Source organism: Haliaeetus albicilla, chromosome 13 (assembly GCF_947461875.1).
Source record: "Haliaeetus albicilla chromosome 13, bHalAlb1.1, whole genome shotgun sequence".
Classification (NCBI taxonomy): Eukaryota; Metazoa; Chordata; class Aves; order Accipitriformes; family Accipitridae; genus Haliaeetus; species Haliaeetus albicilla.
The window spans coordinates 37,408,351-37,427,443 of record NC_091495.1 but is presented as its reverse complement, the minus strand read 5'-3'; the positions used below and the strand labels follow the sequence as shown (position 1 = coordinate 37,427,443).

General features: G+C 56.3%; 2 protein-coding genes across 2 annotated transcripts in view; one reads left to right on the top strand and one right to left on the bottom strand.

Annotated features, from left to right (window-relative positions):
* Positions 1 to 2,576: 2,576 nt before the first annotated feature.
* Positions 2,577 to 19,093, bottom strand: part of LOC138688678 (uncharacterized) — a 97,450-nt gene continuing 80,933 nt past the window's right edge. Inside the window, exons 2-3 of the mRNA XM_069800891.1 lie at positions 3,488 to 3,688; positions 2,577 to 3,081 (exon numbers count right to left, since the gene is read on the bottom strand). The gene's annotated coding sequence lies outside the window, so the exon portion shown is untranslated. The remainder of the gene's footprint in view (positions 3,082 to 3,487; positions 3,689 to 19,093) is intronic.
* LOC104321310 (indoleamine 2,3-dioxygenase 2) lies at positions 3,076 to 11,614 on the top strand. Its single transcript, XM_069800897.1, has 10 exons — positions 3,076 to 3,656; positions 4,747 to 4,842; positions 5,464 to 5,583; positions 5,784 to 5,902; positions 6,262 to 6,276; positions 6,747 to 6,846; positions 7,057 to 7,174; positions 7,658 to 7,709; positions 9,593 to 9,741; positions 10,468 to 11,614. The coding sequence occupies exons 1-10, from the start codon at positions 3,339 to 3,341 to the stop codon at positions 10,836 to 10,838; spliced, it is 1,458 nt and encodes a 485-aa protein (XP_069656998.1). The 5' UTR covers positions 3,076 to 3,338; the 3' UTR covers positions 10,839 to 11,614.

The window sequence follows — 19,093 nt, the reverse complement described above, 5'->3', positions numbered from 1 at the left end:
GCAAGGGCTGCTCCTGCCCAGGACACGGCCAGGAGATCCAGCCAGCACTGACTGGCCTGTGCCCAGTGTGATGGCAGTGATTGACAGATTGACTGAGTGAGAGGTGCCTGCCAGCCCTGGCCCTCGTTGGACTTCGAGCTGGTGAGGCAGGAGGGGAGCAGGCCTGGCCACGCGTCAGTCAAGCAACGGAGCAACCACAGAGCCCCCGAGAGCCTGCGTCACCCTCTGTGCCCGAGGAGTACCCATGCTGGGAACCTGCACTCTTATATCACTTGCCATGGATTTCACTGTGGAGGAGTTGCTCCTCACCTCCCACTGACTATGCCCTCCAGGACCTGATGGGACATTGCCTGCCCCATGCCCACCCTGTCCTCCCCTCAGACGCTGCTGTTTGGCATGAGGGACCTGGGAGCTGCCTCTGCATGCCTGGCTCTGGCCTTTATCCAAATAGGATAGGTGGGGCAGGGGGAGAGCAAGGATGTGGCACGGCTTGGTGCTCCCTGGCTCCACTCCTGCACTGGCCCGGCCACCGTGTTCCCATGCAGGGCAGAAGGGGGATGCAGCTACACAGCACTGTGCCCAGCACACCAAACACAGAGCTGTGCCCTGCCAGCCCTGCCCCTGCACACAGAGCTCCCGCTCCTAGCCTGTCTGCCCCACTCTGCTGGCCCTCATGGCCCCCTCCCATCCCCACACTGCGACCCTGGCCCCTACGCTCAGCCACCCTGACCACGGCACCCACCTCTCCTCCTGGCACCACTACTTGTTGAGCCCCAAACCCATGGTGGGTGCTGGGATGCTGTGCTGAGCCCACAGGCTGGTGCCATCCCAGCCTGTGCAGACCGCCTCTCAGCCAGCCAGAGAAGGAAGGAATCCACACAGGCTGGCAGCGCTGACAGCTTCAGTGCAAACAGGACAGACACAAGAACACTCACTCCTGTCCTGACCCTGCAGCTGTGGCTGGTCCATAGAAGTAGGGTCATGCACTGTGCTGCACACTGAGAGCATCTCAGAAGAGCTGGAAAATTGCTACTGAGATCTCAGAGCATCACCTACCTGACCCTGGGGACACCATTTCATCCCACAGGAACCTGGATGCCCTCCTCTCCTTCCTGGGTGGGGACAGTGGCATGAGCTGCTTCCTCGGGTCCCTGCTGGTGGGGGCAGCAGTGGCAGCAGCTGGAGTCGAGGTGTGGGGCACTGGCAGTGGCACTGACCGGGTGATGCTTTCTACCCAGCACATCTGCCCTGGGACCATGGCTTTGCTTGGTGCATTCAGGGATACAAGGACTGGCAACAGTTTTGTCCCTCAGCATCTCTGCCAGCCGGGATGGAAGCACATCTCGTACAACCATGCCAAAACTGCCTGGGGCAAAACACATCTCCACTTGAGGAGCAAAGCGCTTTCTAGGCTGAGGCTACAGGGAGTTTATTAGTCATACAGACAGGCAATGCAGCCCAACACTTCAGAGCATCCTGCCCTGGGAGGCCCCCCAGGGTCTGGTACCACTGTACTGACATGCTCTGCCAGTGCCAGCCCTTGCAGACGCCTCCCTGGTCCTGTCCCCTTCCCCTGGCAGTGAGGACCAGCCAGCAGTGCCAGGAGAGGGGCTGTCCAACACCCTCCAGTGCAGCCGACTGACCTGGTGCGGCACTGCACGATCACCTTAGCCTGTGGGCCAGGACACTGCTAACCTCCACCCCTGCCCCAGTGAGGGGGCACCTGTGTTTCCTGCAGTGCCCTCAGACCTGCTACCCCACCGAGATGGCCGTCTCGCACTCTGTGCCCCCCCCCCCCCCCCCCCAGCCCTTCCCTAGCACCCATGACATCTCCAGCCCTGGCCCCCGGCATGGGAAGCTTTCTGCGCAGGCAGCACTCACGGTGCTGATTTTCCCCCAGGAAACCAGCGTGTTGTGCCAAGCCTCCCTCGGATGGGGGGGGTACCCACCGGCCTGCTCCGGTGACCCTCAGCCACGGGGACCCTGCCCTGCCAGGCGCCGGGCTGGGGCGGCTCTCGGGGGCGCCGGGGGGCTCACGCCATCGTGGCCGACGCACAGGAAGAGCGTGGGGCGGATGCACGGTCCCCGCCGTGGCGTGGCTGCAGGCTCCTTCCCGCTGGCGTGGGGCCGGTGGGAGGGTGGGCTGGGGCGGTGGCAGCGGAGGAAACCTGACTCATCAGAGCAGGCATCATGCCAGGAGATCCCCTTGTGCCCGGCGGTCCCCTCCTCGCTGTGGCTGCAGCCCCTGGACAGGCAAACCACAGCACTTGCCTTCAGACTTGGGTGGGCTCAGGGTGCCCTGCCCAGCACGGGCACACCGTGGCACACAAAACCCTCCAGCTTTTCCATGAGAAAGACCTACACAGTTGTGCTCCTGTGCATTGCAATTAGGTCAGAAGCCTGCAGACCCTCGTTGCAAGGAGGTCTAATTACCCTCTGTGCATCACTGTCCACTCAGCCTCCCTGGGAGTGGATGTACACAGATGCGAGGAGAGCACGGCTGGTGTTCCGGTGCAGGCACACTACTAGCACACCATTCACTACTGCTAATTAAAACCGTCATTCTGGTCTTGCACTTTGTTTGGCACTGGGAATTTAATGACACCATCAGCTCACGTTCAGCCATTAGACAGCTCACTGGAAATGCAGATAAACTCTTATGTGACACGAAATGCGGATTAGGGAGTTTCGCTCCCTGCTGCGCAGCACTTAGTTCTGCAGCAGCTGCTTTGGATGTGGCTCCCATTAATTTATTTTGGCTGTGCTGGGCATACTGTTAGTGCATACATCAGCGGCACCTCATGTGAGCGTGGGGCTGAGGATACAGTGCGTGCCTCATATATCGCTCCTGCAGGGACAATGGTCCCTGGGCTCTGGCACTTGGGGGGTGTCACACAGCGTGCCGGGAGCTGTGGGCAGCTCCCAGAGCCCCCCATGCACATCTGCCCTGCTGGGCTGTACCTGGTGCCTGTGGTGGCTGCAGGTCCGTGCTGCGGTGTGGGCTCCATGCTGCACTCACGGTGTACCTGGGCTCTGCGGTTTCCAGCAAGATGAGAACAGTCCTTGGTTCTTGCATGGTTCCTGCAGACCAAGCACAGCCCATAGGACATGAGTCTGGCATTGCCAGGATCCTGGGGAAACCCAGCTGCAGAGACTGCATCCCTGAGCTGTCACCAGCCTAAAGCACCCCAGGCTGCTTTGCTGCAGCCTCCCATGGGAGCCTGGAGCATGCCTGTGGTTCCGAGGGGAAGTCCTGGCGGCGGGGGAGACAGCTCACAGCCCCTACCCGGGTCAAGGGCACTTCCCTGAGCCTTCCCCATAGGTGGACGCCCACAGGAATGGAGATCAACGTTTGCTGCGCAGCAATGCCTTCTCAGCGACCTTTAATCTTGTTTGCTCGGACCCTCCGTCCATTGGGCAGCCAGGCCCCGGCTCCCCCCAGGACAAGGTACGTGACCGCGGCACACGGTGCTGGCTCAGCACAAACCGGGAGCGGGGCAGCCGGTGTGTCTCCGCCAAGCCAGAGCACGTCCCGACCCTACAGCCAGCGCCAGGTGATGGAGGCCGGCGAAGGCACAGAGGAGACCCCGCTGCCTCTGGTGCTGACACGGTTTCAGCTCTCCGAGGAGTATGGCTTCCTTCTTCCCGATCCTCTGGTAGGAGACGGCTGTGCCACCGCGTCTGCATGCTACAGGAGACAGAGAACAGGAAAATAGAGGGGTTGGTGAGCGGCTTTCTGGTTGGGTTTCAATTCAGTGCTACTCAACAGTTTATAAAAAGCAATGAGGAAGGCACATGCTGTTTTGGCTTAGACAGTTTCATAGGACAAACCCCTTGCTTTAAAAATTATTAAACTGGCTGCAGCAAGCGGTACAGGGGAGAGGAGAAGGAGCTTTGCAATTCACACATTGGCCTTGGCTTTACAGGATTTCAGGGAGTACAAGGAGAGCAGTCAGACTGCAGATCTCCTGTGCTGAAAGCAGCGCCATTTATCACTGGGCTCACCTCGCAGTGGGAGCGCTGAGGGACAGGCAGATGCTTGTTTATCATCTATTAATTCGCGATCACGCAGGCTGGTATTACAAGAGGGGGAACCAGACACAAACCATTAGCCACAATGTGCAAGGCTGGTTGGATGCTGGAAGCCAGGGCTGGCGGCATCCGCTCGCCTCCCTTTCCCCTGCCAGTGCCCCAGGAAAACCTTTTCGCAAACACAACAGAGCAGGAAGGTGAAAGCCCCCCGGCTGGGCAATGCCCGGCATGGCCCTCCCTGGGGCTGCCCAGCCCCAGCGGCAAGTCACAGCCCTGCTCCAGCTCCCATCGCTCCAATTCCCTTTTCTCCCCAGACTCTACGGCTCTTCTGCATTACAGCCAGAGCAGGGACTGGAGCAGGAGAGTTTGGGTGTTGTCTCTCATCAACTCTGAAAATTTTACCCAGGGCTAGGCTTATCTCCGAGCCCTCTGTTCCCTCCTTTGCGAAGGACGACAGCGGCAGCATGTCCCCCTGCCCAGCACAGCCCTGAAGTCTCCTCTTTAGGGGAGGGGGCTGCACTCTCCCCTGAGCCTGCCCCTGCTTCTTGCACAGCCCCTCTGCTGACACCACATTTAATCCCTGGACGTATCTTGCCCTGTCTCAGTCCTGAGCTGCTCAGGAACGAGGGGGAGAGACTAGACGCAGCCTTATGACACCCTGTGCAGCCAGACTCTGAGCATTAACAGCCCTCCCTCTCGCCTCTCTCTACCGAGACGGAGCTGCCGGAGCCCTACGGTCCCTGGATGGAGATTGCCCATGACCTGCCTCAGCTGATCGCGAGCCATCAGCTCCGCTCACAAGTTCACCAGGTGCCTGTGTTATCTTTCTTGACTCTGCAGCTCTCTCAAACCTTGGTCTGACACAGCAGTGTCTGCAAAAAAAAATGCATGGAAAAGCAAACCAACAGCAAAGCCGTGTCCTCAGCAAGGACTCACGCAGACAGGACTAATACTGTGCAAAACATCGGCACAGAAATAACTCCTACGGCAGTTCCTACAGCGCACTGGCAAGCTGAGGCAGCGAGGGCTGGAACGTGTCGAGCAGCATGCGGTGGCAGGGGTAACCCTCTAGATGTCACGAGAGCCACAGCTTGTCCTGGCCGTGCTCCCCACTGAGGATTTCAGGCGCTCCACGAGCCCCCTGGCCTGGCTGGACCCCTCCGGCACACGGGGATCGGCCACTCTCACGTGCATCCCAGCACGAGGGAGAGGAACACCTTTTGGAGTAAAATCCCACCGTTTACTGTCCATGCTCACGAACCAGCTGCAAATCTTGCAGGCTTGGGAGGGAACAGAGGCTTGCAGGGGGAGGGTGAGGGCAGGGAGAAGCACTAGGAGGGTCTCTCCCCGGCTGGCGGGGCAGCCCCCCCACTGCGGGGGACCCTTGGCATTGCCTGCGGTGCCCCTCGCTTCCAAAGGTCTCCCTGGCAGATGCCGCAGCTGAGCACCCGGCACCTCCGAGGGCGTGAGGAGCTGCACTTGGCGCATCTGGTGCTTAGCTTCATCACGATGGGCTACCTCTGGCAGGAGGGCGAGGAGGGCACCGTGAAGGTAAAAGCAATGTGGAGCAGGTTCAGGTGCTCCTTGGGATCTGGGGCTGATGGTGCTCCCCTGGGACTCATCCCATGGGAGCAAAGCCTCTTTCCTGAGGCTGCCCATAGACCCCTCCTGCCTGGTTGGGTGCTTGTAGGCAGGCACCTTTCACCAGCCTGACAGTGTCCCCATCTTCTTCTGTGCTTTGTGCCCTTCAGGTCCTGCCCCAAAATCTCGCTGTCCCCTTCTGGGAGGTCTCGCAGGCCCTCGGCCTCCCCCCCATCCTCAGCCACACGGACTTTGTGTTGGCCAACTGGAGGAGGAAGAACCCCAACAGGTAAACGGGCAAACACGGGTGGACGGAGGGCAGCTCATCCCGCAGTTGGGGCAACCGTGATGAGCCTGAGCAGGTCCCATCCAGCACACAGGACAAACGGTTCCCAAACCGCTCCCGTTCTGCCAAAAACCATTGAAAACCCACCATCACTGGGGGGCTGTCTCATGGGTGCAGACACAGGTGCCCAGTGGGGAACTGGCTGCCTCTGGGAGCATCCCCGCAGGGGACGGCGCTTCCCATGGGCCAGCGAGCTCCTTTGTCTCCCACAGAGCACAGTCCATTACTGAAACAATTTATAACGTCTCTCTTTCTCTCTCCTTTTCTTGTGCATTTGTTGGCAATAACCGAAATGCCTTCAGGCCTCTAGAAATTGAGTAAGTATTTAAGATGCTTATTTATTTTCTAACAGTATTAGTTTTGTTTGAATTGGCTTAGCACTCCAACACTGCAGGGCTCTGCTTAGCTTGAACCTATCTCTTGATATATGAGCACAACAAAAACAGCTCAGTCTTTGGCACGCAAATACCACTGCAACAACAGCAAAGTGCCATGACCGCAGCTGAACTGTAGGCTGCTCTAGTCCACGCAGAGCCTGGCTGTCATGGACCAGACTTTCAGCCCAGCGAGTCCATGGGGAGGGTCACGGGTCCCTCAAAACCAAAGCAGCCCCTCTCCCCTTTTGCTCTGTGCCAACTCGTCTCTGCCCGTGATGCAGATAACAGGCTCTGCAGCCAGGAGGGTTTTGCTCCAAGGACTCAGTGGGTCCCGGGGTGCGCGGGGAAATCCCAAGCAAGCGTCCTCCTAACCCCCACACGCTCGGCTGCTCTGCCCATCGCCCCTGCAGGAACCTGGACACCATCATCTCGCTGCCCGGGGGAGAGAGCCTGCGAGGCTTCATCCTCGTCACCCTCCTGGTTGAGAAGGCAGCTGTGCCTGGGATTAAGGTAGGGTACCGCCGTGCCCCGTAGCTCTTTGCTCGCCTGGAAAGCACCCACAGGCGCACACCCACGGGGTCTACCCGTCCCCTGCACGCTTGCTTGCGGGCTGGGGGAAGGGGCAGAGCTGGCGTGGGTGGTAGCGGGTATGCAGAGCTGCTGTACACAGACATTCCAGCCTCCTCAACACTTTGTGCTCTCCCTCCTCTCCTCTCGCAGGCAATCATTCAGGCCATTCGTGCCATCCTGCAGCTTGATGAGGAGACCCTGCACAAAGCCCTGCAGGAGCTGGCAGAGGCCATCGGGGACATGAGCAAGGCTTTGCAACGGATGCATGGTAACAGCAGCCTTCAGCTGGAGGGCAGCTCATGTCCTCACATCACTGTGCACGCTTTAGCTCATAGGATGCATTAGCGTAAATGCGCTTGGCCCATAAAGTGTCTCTGGAGGGAGCGAGCGGGAGGATGCAGGAGCAATTCAGGGGAAGCTCAGTGGTCCCAGGGTGATGCATAGTGTTTGAGCACTCAAATGGGCCTGGGGTAAAAGTGTGGGGTGTTTTGGGGCTGAGTATAGCTCTGAGCAATGCTATACTGAGCACAGCAGTGCCCCAATGAGCCCAGCTGGGGGAAGCCCACTGCGGGGAGGGAGCACCAGCACTGTGGAACGCACCGGTCCCTCCTGCTGGGTCCTTCTTGGGGCACAGATTGGGGTTGCCTCGGCTGTGGCAGAGCGGGGAGCGCTGCCACACGGGAAATGCCGACGCGGTGGGAACTAATAGCCTTTTGCCCGCAGTAACATCTATGATCTGATTTCCTCCTAGACTATGTGGATCCAGCAGTATTTTATGCTGTGATCCGGATCTTTCTCTCCGGGTAAGTGTGGCACATTTCCTCCCAAAGCCACCGTGTCGGCAGCTCCCGGGGCTGGGGGGAGCAGGGGATGTGCTGGGAAGGGGCAGCCCAGATGGGGCACAGGGTCCCCCAGGCAGGGTAGGAACCAGCACTGTGTCCGGCAGTGGTGGCTCTGAGGGCGACGTGGTCCTGTCCCTCTCGAGGGATGGAGATCCCAGGCGCTTGATCTGACTGCACAGAGCCTGACCTGCTGGGCAAGGACCGTGGCAGAGGGCTGGGGTCTGCCTCCTCACCAGCTTCTCTCCATCCTGAACTTAAGCTTGGCTCCGGCACAGTCTCTGTGCTGCAATGGCTGTAATTGTGCAGAAATGAATCATTCCTGCTCTTGGCCCGAACAGTTTTGACAGGAGACTTATTTCTCTTTACTTTGCACACTGTACATACAAAGCTACGAAGCCAAGTGGGGTCTCTTCCCCCTGTGTGTTAAGGAAACATCTATAACAAGCCTCTTGCTGTTGCTCCCTTACCATTCCATTAATTAAAAAAACCTATTCCCCTGCAAATACTGAAAAAAGTCCATTGGACAAGGCAGAAACATGGCCATGAGAGCCCAGTGCTGTTGGTATGCTATCCCTCATCTTCCCTGTGGGTCTGTGAGCATCCCCAACTGCTCTGCTCCTGGGCTTCTCAAGGGGTTTCTATTTTTATTTCTCTTCGGCATATCTCGGCATTCCTAAGTCAAAAGTCTCCATGCATCCTGATTATGTTTCTCTCATTTTTCATCCAAGCTGACCTTGTCTTGATGGTCATCAGCCTGGAAAAACATGCCTTTTAAATTCTCTTCTGCTTATAAGAACTTCCCACTAGTAAAGGTTACTATAAATACATCCCTGGGAGAGCTAAAAATATTACGGTATTTGATAATGAATCTATTTTCTCTGCAGTTTGTGCAAAATCTGCTCCAGCAGTCAAACAGCCTTAGCAGCCAGCACCGAAAGCTTCATGAAATGGTGCATTCTTTAGAAGGTCAAGAGATATTTTTGTGCCAGGCACATTATCTCTCTGAAATTATAACTGCTCCTTCCATTTGTGAGCAAGCATTTATCCATTTTTGCACAACAGGCACATAAAGCCAGATGACAGGGGCTGTGAGTTAATGGTGTATGGGGGGGAGGCACTGACGCTGCCCAGTTCCTGGGCTTGCTGAGGACGAGCAGCTTTATGGGAGGGAGGAAATTACATTACAGGCTTGTTCTCTGCTGAAATAAATAAAGGCAGGCTGTCCTGCGCTGTCTTTAAAGACATCATCTCAAGAGTAACAAGAACAGAGAAAAATCCACAGTACAAACTTCAAGGGCTCGGAAGAGCATTTGGGAGACTCTATCTGCTGCAGAGGCAACTCAGCTTCTCCTAATGGCCACTGGGATTTCAAGGAATTAATGTTAAGTGCCACTATTGCCCAGATAAGTGCCTCCTCGCCTCTTGCACACCCGAAGCAGCTCTGCACATGCAAACCACCATGTGGGACCTGCCAGAGCCGGGACCCGATTCGGGGATGGAGGTGCAGCCAGGCGAAGGGCAGGGTGTCCCGGCACCACACTGCGGGGTGCTCACCAGAGCACGGCAATCCCATAGAACCATCCCTAGCTCCTCGGTGAAGGATAACTAAGGATTTCTCCCTACACCCATGACCTTGTCGTGTGCCTCGACATAGTGTTTGATATCCAAGTTTATCTCGCGTTTGAGGATAGCTGACAAGGCTGAGCGAGGAGGAGGAGATCCATGGGCCAGGTCAGGAAGGTTTCACTCAATCTTGCTGGCCCAGGGTCCCTTCTCGCAGCATCCCCCTCTTATCAGCCGCCCCGCGGCTGTTCCCTGCCTGACTTCCATGTCTTCCCCCTCAGCTGGAAAGATAACCCCGCCATGCCAGACGGGTTGATATATGAAGGAGTATCTGACGAGCCCATGGCGTACTCGGGAGGGAGCGCGGCACAGAGCACCATCCTTCACGCTTTTGATGAGCTCCTGGGGATTCGCCATAGCGAGGAGAGCAGTAAGTCACACACTTTTTCTTTTTCCCAAGCAAATAAGGAGCAGGGGAAGAACCGAGCCAGAGCGTTTCCCACAGCTGTGGGACGGCTGTATGTGGCAGTCGACAGGACACGCGCCCATCTTGCCCTCGCAAAACCCTCGCAGATCCCAGCTGCGACGAGGCTTTGCCCAGTTCATTAGGGAGGAAGTCTATAAATGAAGCTCTGGCAGGCACTTCCTCAGTACTATAAATTCCCAGATGGACAGACTTTGCTTTTTGTGTGTCAGCTTTTTACTGAGGTTATATATGGGTACTGAGAAGAGGGAGCAGAGTGCACCAGCATCTTGCCAGTAATTTAGCTCATCCATTCACATAGTTTCACATTAGTCTGGCCCACAACAGAATGTATTTATCAGAAATTAGCAAAACCACTCTAATAGCAAAAAACCCCCTAAACAGCCTGAAACCGAAAGGCTGAGAGCAAGGGCTAAAACCTGCCTTTTAGGGTTAAGACCAAGCCTAATGGAGCATTGGCCTAATATGGGTTTTCTTTCTCAATTAATTGGAGGCACGGAGACAGGACAGTGGAGGGCAGGAAGCTGCGCAGGCTGTCGTGTACCACCCAGCGCAGTGGTCCCTACAGGCCATGCCAGCACCAGTGCTCCAGCCTGGCCGCTCTTTGAGAGCATCAGGGTGCTTTAACCTACTTGCCCACAACTTATTTATCTTTTTTCTGGTGTCTTGCAGCTGCCTTCCTGCACAGGATGAGGGACTACATGCCCCCACCCCACAGAGCCTTTGTGGAGGAGATCCACCGTGCCCCCTCCCTGAAGCAGCATGTGCTCTCCTCTGGAGACGCACAGCTCTGCACGGCTTTCAACCGGTGCGTCTCGGCACTGGCAGAGTTCAGGTCCTACCACATCACCATCGTCACCAAGTACATCACTGTTGCGGCGGCCAAAGCCAAGGCTGGGCAGGCAGACACGGGTGACAGGGCTGGCCCCTCTGCGGTGAAGCCCCCGTCCGCGCTGGAGGCCAAAGGGACCGGCGGGTCCCACATCTTCAGCTTCCTGAAGAGCGTCAGGGACACCACCAGGGAAGGGATGATAAGTGCCTGACTTGCCCTGAGGGTTTGCAAGGCTCTGCTCAAAATGGTTGCAGGAGGCCAAACGGCTCCAGCTTGTGTCTGCAGCGCACGAGCCAACATCCGACCACAGCGACCTTCACCGAAAACCTCCTCTCAGCAGCACCCTTCCCGCTTGCATGCGTCTGGGACATGGGGAACGTGCTCTGGGTTGTCGAGGGAGGAAAGGACTGCTGCTGATAACCCCCCAAAGGCACACAGTGAGCGCAGCATCCTTCCACGGCACGAGGATGGGCACAGCATCCTTCCACAGCACTGGGATCAGCACAGCATCCTTCCACAGTACCAGGATGGGCACAGCTTTCTTCCATGGCACCGGGATGGGCATAGCAGCCTTCTACAGCACTGGGATGGGCATAGCATCCTTCCATGGTACTGGGATCAGCGCAGCATCCTTCTACAGCACCGGGATGGGCACAGAATTCTTCCACAGCACTGGGATCAGCACAGCATCCTTCCACGGTACCGGGATGGGCACAGAATCCTTCAACAGCGCTGGGATCAACACAGCATCCTTCCACAGCACTGGGATGGGCCCAGCATCCTTCCATGGCACCGGGATGGGCACAGCATCCCTCTCCAGCACCGGGAAGAGCTGTGTCCGTCCAAGCCCTGCTTGCTGCACCCCCCGGGCTCTCTCCCTGCGACCCCCCGGGGGTCGGGGCTGCCGCTCCGCGGCGGGGGTCGCAGGGGGGGCTGGAGGCGGCTTGGGGTTCCGCAACCCTAATAAAGCAGCGATTCCCAAACGCAGCCGTGCTGCGGGGTCCTGTGTCCGTTCCCCGGCCGGCCCATCGCGACATGCCAGCGCTTCTCCATCGCGAGGTGGCGACAGAAACCTGCTTTTGGCTCCGCCGCAGACGGGCTGCCACGCAGCAGTGGAACGGCGGGGGTGGGGGAGCAGGTAAACCCAACCACTAGTGGGGATTTGGGAGGGCTGGGGGTTGCGGGGGGCGAGATGGGGCTTCCCGCTGCGACCCACAGCCCTTGGCACCCAGACACGGCTCTTCTCCCCCCGCACCAACCAGCCCTGTTGTTTTAACACCGGGACACGACGCGTTTCTCATGTGCCCAGGGCTGTCGGGCCCCTGTGGGTCCCAAAGCACCGAGGCAGTGTCCAGTCAGCAATTGTCATCAACCTTTTCAGCCTGATCCTGATACTTGGGCTGGTAACAGCAAGCAGTCGGGTCTAAAAGCCGGATTCTCGATTGCCCGGCATTTCACAATTACTTGTTTCTGTACAAGACAAGACAGTTTTGTCTGCTGAAATCCCTGCTCCCAGTTTGAGTAACAGGCAGAGATCTTGCATAGCTCATGCGTCTGCAGCGGGACCGCAATTACTCAGAGGGGAAGTCTGCTGACAAGCACCAACTCTCCAGTCATGGGAATGATGCTGAAGTCACTCAAACCCAACTGAGAGGGGAAAGTGGATGAGAGAAGTGAGCAGAGCATGTGGGAAAAATGCAGCATGGAAGCTGGTGTTCACCTGGAGATGCTGCATTAAGGTATAAGGCTTTACTCTCCATTGCCAACTTCATTGCAGCTCCTGATTTATTAAGGGCTCTGGATGTCACAGGGGCAAAGTGGCAACATTTGGGCACACAGAGGCTTCACTTTCTTAAGTCTCAATGAACAATGCTGTGCTGTGGCAGGACGGGGGGGACATACAGTTTCCTCGAGGGGCCGGCAAGGGAAAAACAGCTCAGACAAACCCATGGTCCTCACCGGGTATCTGCAGCAGACTAACACCCAGCTTGATGCTGGGTTCAGCCCAGGACCTAATACGCAGGTTCCTACGATACAGAGAGCGCAGCAGATGAAGCAAGACCAGCAAACAAGCTGCCAGGGCTCTTGCCTTCTCCCCCATGCATTGCTCCCCAGCCCAGGGTGGTAGGACTGGGCTCACCTCACCCCACCGTGCTGGGGAAGGGTGGGCAGATCTCTGGGCCAAGAGCAGTGATAAAGCTTTTTTCATAATGCCAGGTGCCCAAGATGCCCTTTTACGGTGAGAGAGCACCCCCAAATTCCTTGGAATCGGCATCTTTAGGGAAATCAGGCCATATGCCTCTGTGTTTTGCCTGCCCAGGTTTTGCTGGCATGGCCACCAGAGACAGGTTTCACACCCAATCGGTGTCTCAGTGCAAAAATAGCTCTGGCAGTGCCACTTCTCCTGCACTATCAGAAGACAGTCAAGGTCCTTTGAAATGAGGCTTTGTTCCCATAAGGGCAACAAAAACCTCAGCACACAGCAGCTTGAATTATTAAAGCTCCTTGCTAAATTTTATTTTGTGCCCTCTTTTGAAAGGCAGTCTTAAAACTGGGGCTTAAGAGAAGATATCTTCAGTAAACAACCTATGGGAATGTGTCAGCACCTTTAAATCTTTGCCTGGCAGCCCTCATTCCATTCGATCTTCATTTCTGAATAGCTGCTGCATATTTTATGTAGGAAATATTTCATTCTGATGATTGTCTTGGTCTATTACATTTCAGACCATTTCAGGAAAACAGCAAACTTTGAGGGGGAAAAAAAATAAAAAATGACTCCAGCTAAATGAAAAACACAATCAAGTCTCTTAGGGAACTGGCACAGGCTGGCACTGCAGGGGAGACGCATGGGCTCCATGCGTGCTGTGGAGTGCCCAAACCCATACTGGTCAGCAGCGATGCTGGTGCCAGGAAGGGGCAAAGGGCTCCCGGGGGGGATTTTGTTGCTGCTGCAAATCCTTGTGAAGCCCCAGGGCCCTTCTCTGCACATGCTGCCCCTGCCCTGGACCGGTAGGATCACAGCAATGCTCCAACTCAGGAGGAAGGAGAGCGAATTCATGCTGCCTTGGAAGAGAAAAGGGGAGCTGGGAAACCAGAGAAGGCACACCAGAGGGCTCTGGGGGTACCCCACACCGGTGGGCACGCTCACCTTCAACACACTACTTTTTTGGGAGATGAGGAAGGTGCCTAAAGAGCTGCACAGAAACAGAGTCAGACCACGGCATTCCCAGGTCAGCAAACTACATAGCAAGGGCTCACCACCTTTGAGTTCACTTTACCAAATGCTTTGTGAGAGACACATCCAGCGATGGCACACGCATTAATCAGATTCAGCTCCTTTAAAGTTGGATTCAGGGAGGATCCTGCCGCACTTGCAGCACCCAGACAGTGATGCACAGTGATGCACAGACCCTTCCCGTCTTCTCTCCTGGCAGGCTGGGACAGCTGCTTCGTGAGAGCTTTGATTTCTCTCTGTTTCCAAACCACTGCTGTCTAATATTGATCACAAGGCACAGACATCTAAGGTCTCAGGTGCATTATGCCTGGAAGTACCTTGCATTTAAATAATTTACGCCCGCGCCTAAAAATGCCACAATACGGTTGAGAATAACACAATGCTTGGCATTCATTTTGCGTGCTGCCGTCAGGAACCGCACTGCGATGCACTGCCCGCAGCCACGCAGCACGACGGGTCTGCGGACCCGAGGTCCCGCTCTGCCCTGATGGGTTCATTTTGGCAGGCGCTGGGGGAACCCTGGACGCATGGGCTGGCACGGCCCTTCTGCCACCAAAGGCAATACGAAGAGCAAAGGAAATTCAGAGCTGTGCCACAGTCACAGCCCAGACCCCAGCTGGGACAACCAGCGCCTGTGGGACACCCGAGATGCGCTGCTGCCTGCACTGGGACAGGCAGACTTAAGCTCATTTCTGCCCAGGCTCCACACAAACGAGACCAGGATTTTGCACCGCTTCCCCGAACCCAGCAGCATCTGCTGGGTCAGCTGGGATAGACGCCTGATGTCTGGCAGCTGATGCAAAACCAAGAAGGATGTTGCAGCCTTCGGCCACAACCAGAACAGCAGCTACAGACCCAAATTAGCACCACCCACACAGAAAACTATCTTATCATTGCAAACAGAGGCCCTGCCCCTGCAGCGCTGGTGCACGCACATTTCCATTGTGAATCTGCGGCTCTGGAGCCACCCAGCAGCCTTGACACGGCACTCCCAGCCCCGTTCTGGGGGTGTCCACCTTCTTGACACCTCGTTACCCCTTTTATTAAGCGGAGATTTTTTCCATGGAGTCTGATGGTCCGATCCGTGTGATGGAGAAGGAAGCCTGGTGCACACTTGAGGGGGTGGCGGGAGGAGACCCTGCCTGGGCACACCTTCAATGCCAGCAAACCTCATGAGAGCTCCCGTCAGCTGCACCCGGCTGCTGAGGCATCAACACAAAGTCCGAGAGCTGCATCCCTTTCCTCTGCAGCCCAGGCAAGCCAGGGCCTCTCTTATACCTTATCACAAAATTCCCTTCCTACTCTGCTCGAGAGCACGACGTTTTCCTTTGCTACAGTCTTGTGTATAGTGCACTAAGAGGGTAAAAGGAGGAAAGGTGCCTGGGTGCCCGGCAGCAAGGCTTGTTGGGTGCCCACCACCCTGCCTCAGGGCATGCACAGGCAACAGTCCCCGGCTCCTTCGCCCAGCCATCTCTCCTGGGCAAGGGGACATACCAACAGCAACAACCTCTGCAGGGTCCCGGGGCTGCCCCCAGACCCGGCTCAGCTTCTGCCCTCCCCTCGCAGCCAAAATCTTCCGTGGCCCCGGGGAGGGCAGCGCGAGGGATGTTGGTGCACAGGGTATTTCTCAGCTGTAGCTCACAACAGCACCAAAGGAAAGACCCCTCGCTGCAGGGTCCCCAGCAGCACCCAGCACCCCACACCGCTCGTCTCTGCCTCTCCCCTGCCCGGCACGGTCCCCATCCTGCCCGCACTCGCCTGTCACCACCCGTGCTGTGCCTAGCCCGGCGGCTGCCATCCCACCCACGCTGCTTGCTCAGACTTTCCGCTCTGCTCCTCAATTGCTTCAGCCTCCGGTTCCCTCCTCGCCTTGCCCAAGTCTCACCCAGGTCACCTTCTACCACTGCGCAAAAGTTCCTGAGATGCCTCTGGGCAGCAGCCGGGCTGTCGGCCCCGCTCCCCAGGGCGTCTGACAGCCCCTGGGCAGACACAGCCAACCGCTTTGCTGCGATTCCTGCTACCGCTTTTGTCCTCGTGAATATTTGAAATCAAACAAGAATACAAACATTGGGATTCTAGACACTTCCCAACCCCAACCTTATTTATCATACTTGGCTCTGCTCCTGGAATCAGGGCCAGGAGAGGCTCCGAACGATCTAAGTTATTTAACATGCTGTGCATAGATCAATCTCACTCTCCCCTCTAGCCACAGGTTTCCCTTTGTGGTTTGCTGCACACTTATTATGTCCATCAATATCCACGTAATTAAAATCCCCCATTATCTGGGTCCTGGCTGCCTTACGAGCTCCTCATAAGCTATAAAACCTTTCATGATCAACCTTCCGTAAGTGCCCGGGAGGTCTGCAGCCCCATCTCAGGATCCCCAGGCTGCTGTTATAACCCTGAAGGTCCCACCGAAACTGCCACCTGCTCCAGCCCGAAGCGTGTCTGCCATTCCTCGCCACGCGTTCCTGTTCTGTGCCAGGATTCCTCATTTTTATCCCCATCTTTCTCTGTTTGTTGGTAAGTTTATCTCTGAGCAAGCCCCCCAACTCCTGCTTAGCTCACATGGCTGGAGGTGAATACTGGACCTGCTGCATTCCTGGGAGCACCCGCAGGCTGCCAGGCTCTGGACCGTCACATCCCAAATTTTGCCCTGCTGCATAACCGCTCACCATACCCTGGAAAAGCAGCGAGCCCCCAAAACTGTCACAACGGCAGCCCCGCTGTCCCTGCATCCCAGTCAGGGACCATGCCGGGGCTTTTCTGGAGAGATGCTGGTCGGGACGGCTGCTCACGCTGCCCTTCACACCCCAGCTCAACCCACCCACAGCCCACCAGCAGGTCTCTGTGGAAGCAGCCGCTGACTCTCCCGGCTCGGCACGTTGCTCCGGGCATGGAGATGACGGCACGCTGGGCAGGGCGAGCGGCTCACGCCTGTGATGGACGTGCACCCACATCGACATCTCTACAGACAAGTACTTGTCTCCTAGTTGGGCTCTCTCCTGCACAGCTCGGCCACAGGTCTCAAAGCAATTTATTAATAACAGCCAAGTTTGCTTTGCAATTCCCCCTTGGGAGGGACGGGAGGGCACAGAAAATAATTGCCTTCACCTTCTTTCTGGCGCTGCTGCTTGCCCGAGACCTGACGCTGCAGCGGGTGCATGCCCTGAGCACCGTATCCCTCTGAACGCTCGACCTGGCGAGAGCACAAGAAACGCAGAGGGCTTTATCTCTGCCCGGGGAATTACTCACCTTGGCAGGAGTGACTACAGTCCAGATATGATTGAAGGACATGACTCAAGCCAAAAAGTGCTAATTACGGCATTGAAGGAGGAGGAGAGAGGAGCTGCTAAATTACCCCTAATATGGAAAGGGAGTTAGGAACAGATTGAAAAACCATCACTGCGGAGATGATGAATATGGGGCTGTCCCAGCCCAGGGCCACCAGCACCGCTGTGCTGGGGACGTGCGGACCTGGGACCTGCCACCCTGAGCCCAACAAGTCTTGGAGGAACTCTCTGTCAGGGAAGGAACGGGTTTGTTTATGCTCCCTGTGTGTCCTTCAGCAAATCTCTGGGTTTCTCCTGTCGTTTAGCTTTAGACCAGCTTTAGACCTGTTTCGGACCAGGCAGGCAAATGTCTACGCTGTCTGCTAATGGCGCGAGGATCTCTCTCCTGCTCTGCTCTGCTCTGCTCCATCCGTCCGGGCTGCGTTCACACCCTCCATCACCTCCCGCAGCTGCCTCTGTTGCCGAATCCTAACGCCTTCTTCTCTTTTGCTGGCTCGTCGCTGCAGCGTGCGATCTGTACAAATGCAGTGTCAGCGCTGCAGTGGCGCTGGGGAGAAGTGACAAGGGACACACAGAGCCACATGCTCGCTCAGCTGCAGCTCCCAGCACCTTATGTTTCTGACTGCTGGGAAGCTATAAGGACAGCATGGCCGGTGTCAGACAAATGCTGGTCGTGTTTTCCCATGGACGGTCAGTGCTGGGAAACGGCACCAGTCTAAAGCGAGTCACCAGATGGAAGGATACCCGGAGGGACCTTTGGGAAAGGGCTTTATTTCAATCCCTGAAGTCCCCAATGTATGGCCAGCGTTTATAAAACATTGCACTGTTAATGCTGTTTGGAAATAGGAGGAACCAGAGACCGAAACATCTGCATTAGCATAAAAACAGCTTTGCATGGGGGAAGCACATCTTGGAAACAAGCCAAAGACAGGTCCTGACAAAGGTCTTTGACCTTCCCTTTTAGGATTACGAACATCACAGTAACTGCACGCTGCTGCTGCTGCAGCCTCCGATGCCTGCAGCCCTGCACCGAGCTCTCCGCTAGCAACTCCAGTGCCTCAGTTGGCAGCCAGGGTTTTATGGGTTTCTGGGACATGGCAGAAATCGCTTTCCTGTTCGTAAAATGGACAGCAGAAACACAGTGCATGGCAGGATATAGGACTGGGCTAGCAGCCTCGTCTTTAGGACATACACGCCTGGATGAGAGGGGGATGCTGTCCACCTTCCCCTCCTCCACAGACGGGGGGGAGCATCAAAAATACATCATGATTGTGGCCTACAAACCTCTTGTGTGTTCAGGGACAAGAAACCAGCAGAGATGGCTTTAATTCCCCCTTCTGGGCATCCTTTTGCCTGCGGCAAGGTAGAGGAGGAGCCGGGATCCCCACTTGCCCCGGGGCAGCAAGGGGCACCCTGGAGGCAGCCAGGCACATGCCCCCCCAGCCGGCTTGGCTCTCCCAGCTACGCATGGATGCTCACCCGCTGGCAGAGCAGCTCCGGGGCTGGTCACAGCCGAGAGGAGAGGTGATAAAATCCACAGGCTTTGAGCGCAAGCTCCCTGAGGCCGGGGCTGTCTTTTTCTTCCTGTATTTACTCAGAGACCAGCACAGTGGGTTCCTAGTTTATGATGCTGTGCTAGCGTAATTTGAATAATAAATACCATGAAGAAAGTGCATTATTATGAAATATGGGTTTTTCCAATAAATAAATCATGGCTGTTATTTGCATGTATAATACCAAGAGAAGGTATCTAGGACAGTTGGTGCTGGCTGGAGTGTCTGACACGAAGCTTTGCAATAAACCAACACCCCCTTCCTTTAGCTTGCCTGTTACTCCAGCTCCCCTGGGTTCGCATTTTAGGATTCGAGGGGGGTGACGCTGTCAGGGCAGACCCCATTTCTGCAAACCTTTCCTCACAAGGAAAGGAGGACCATTTTT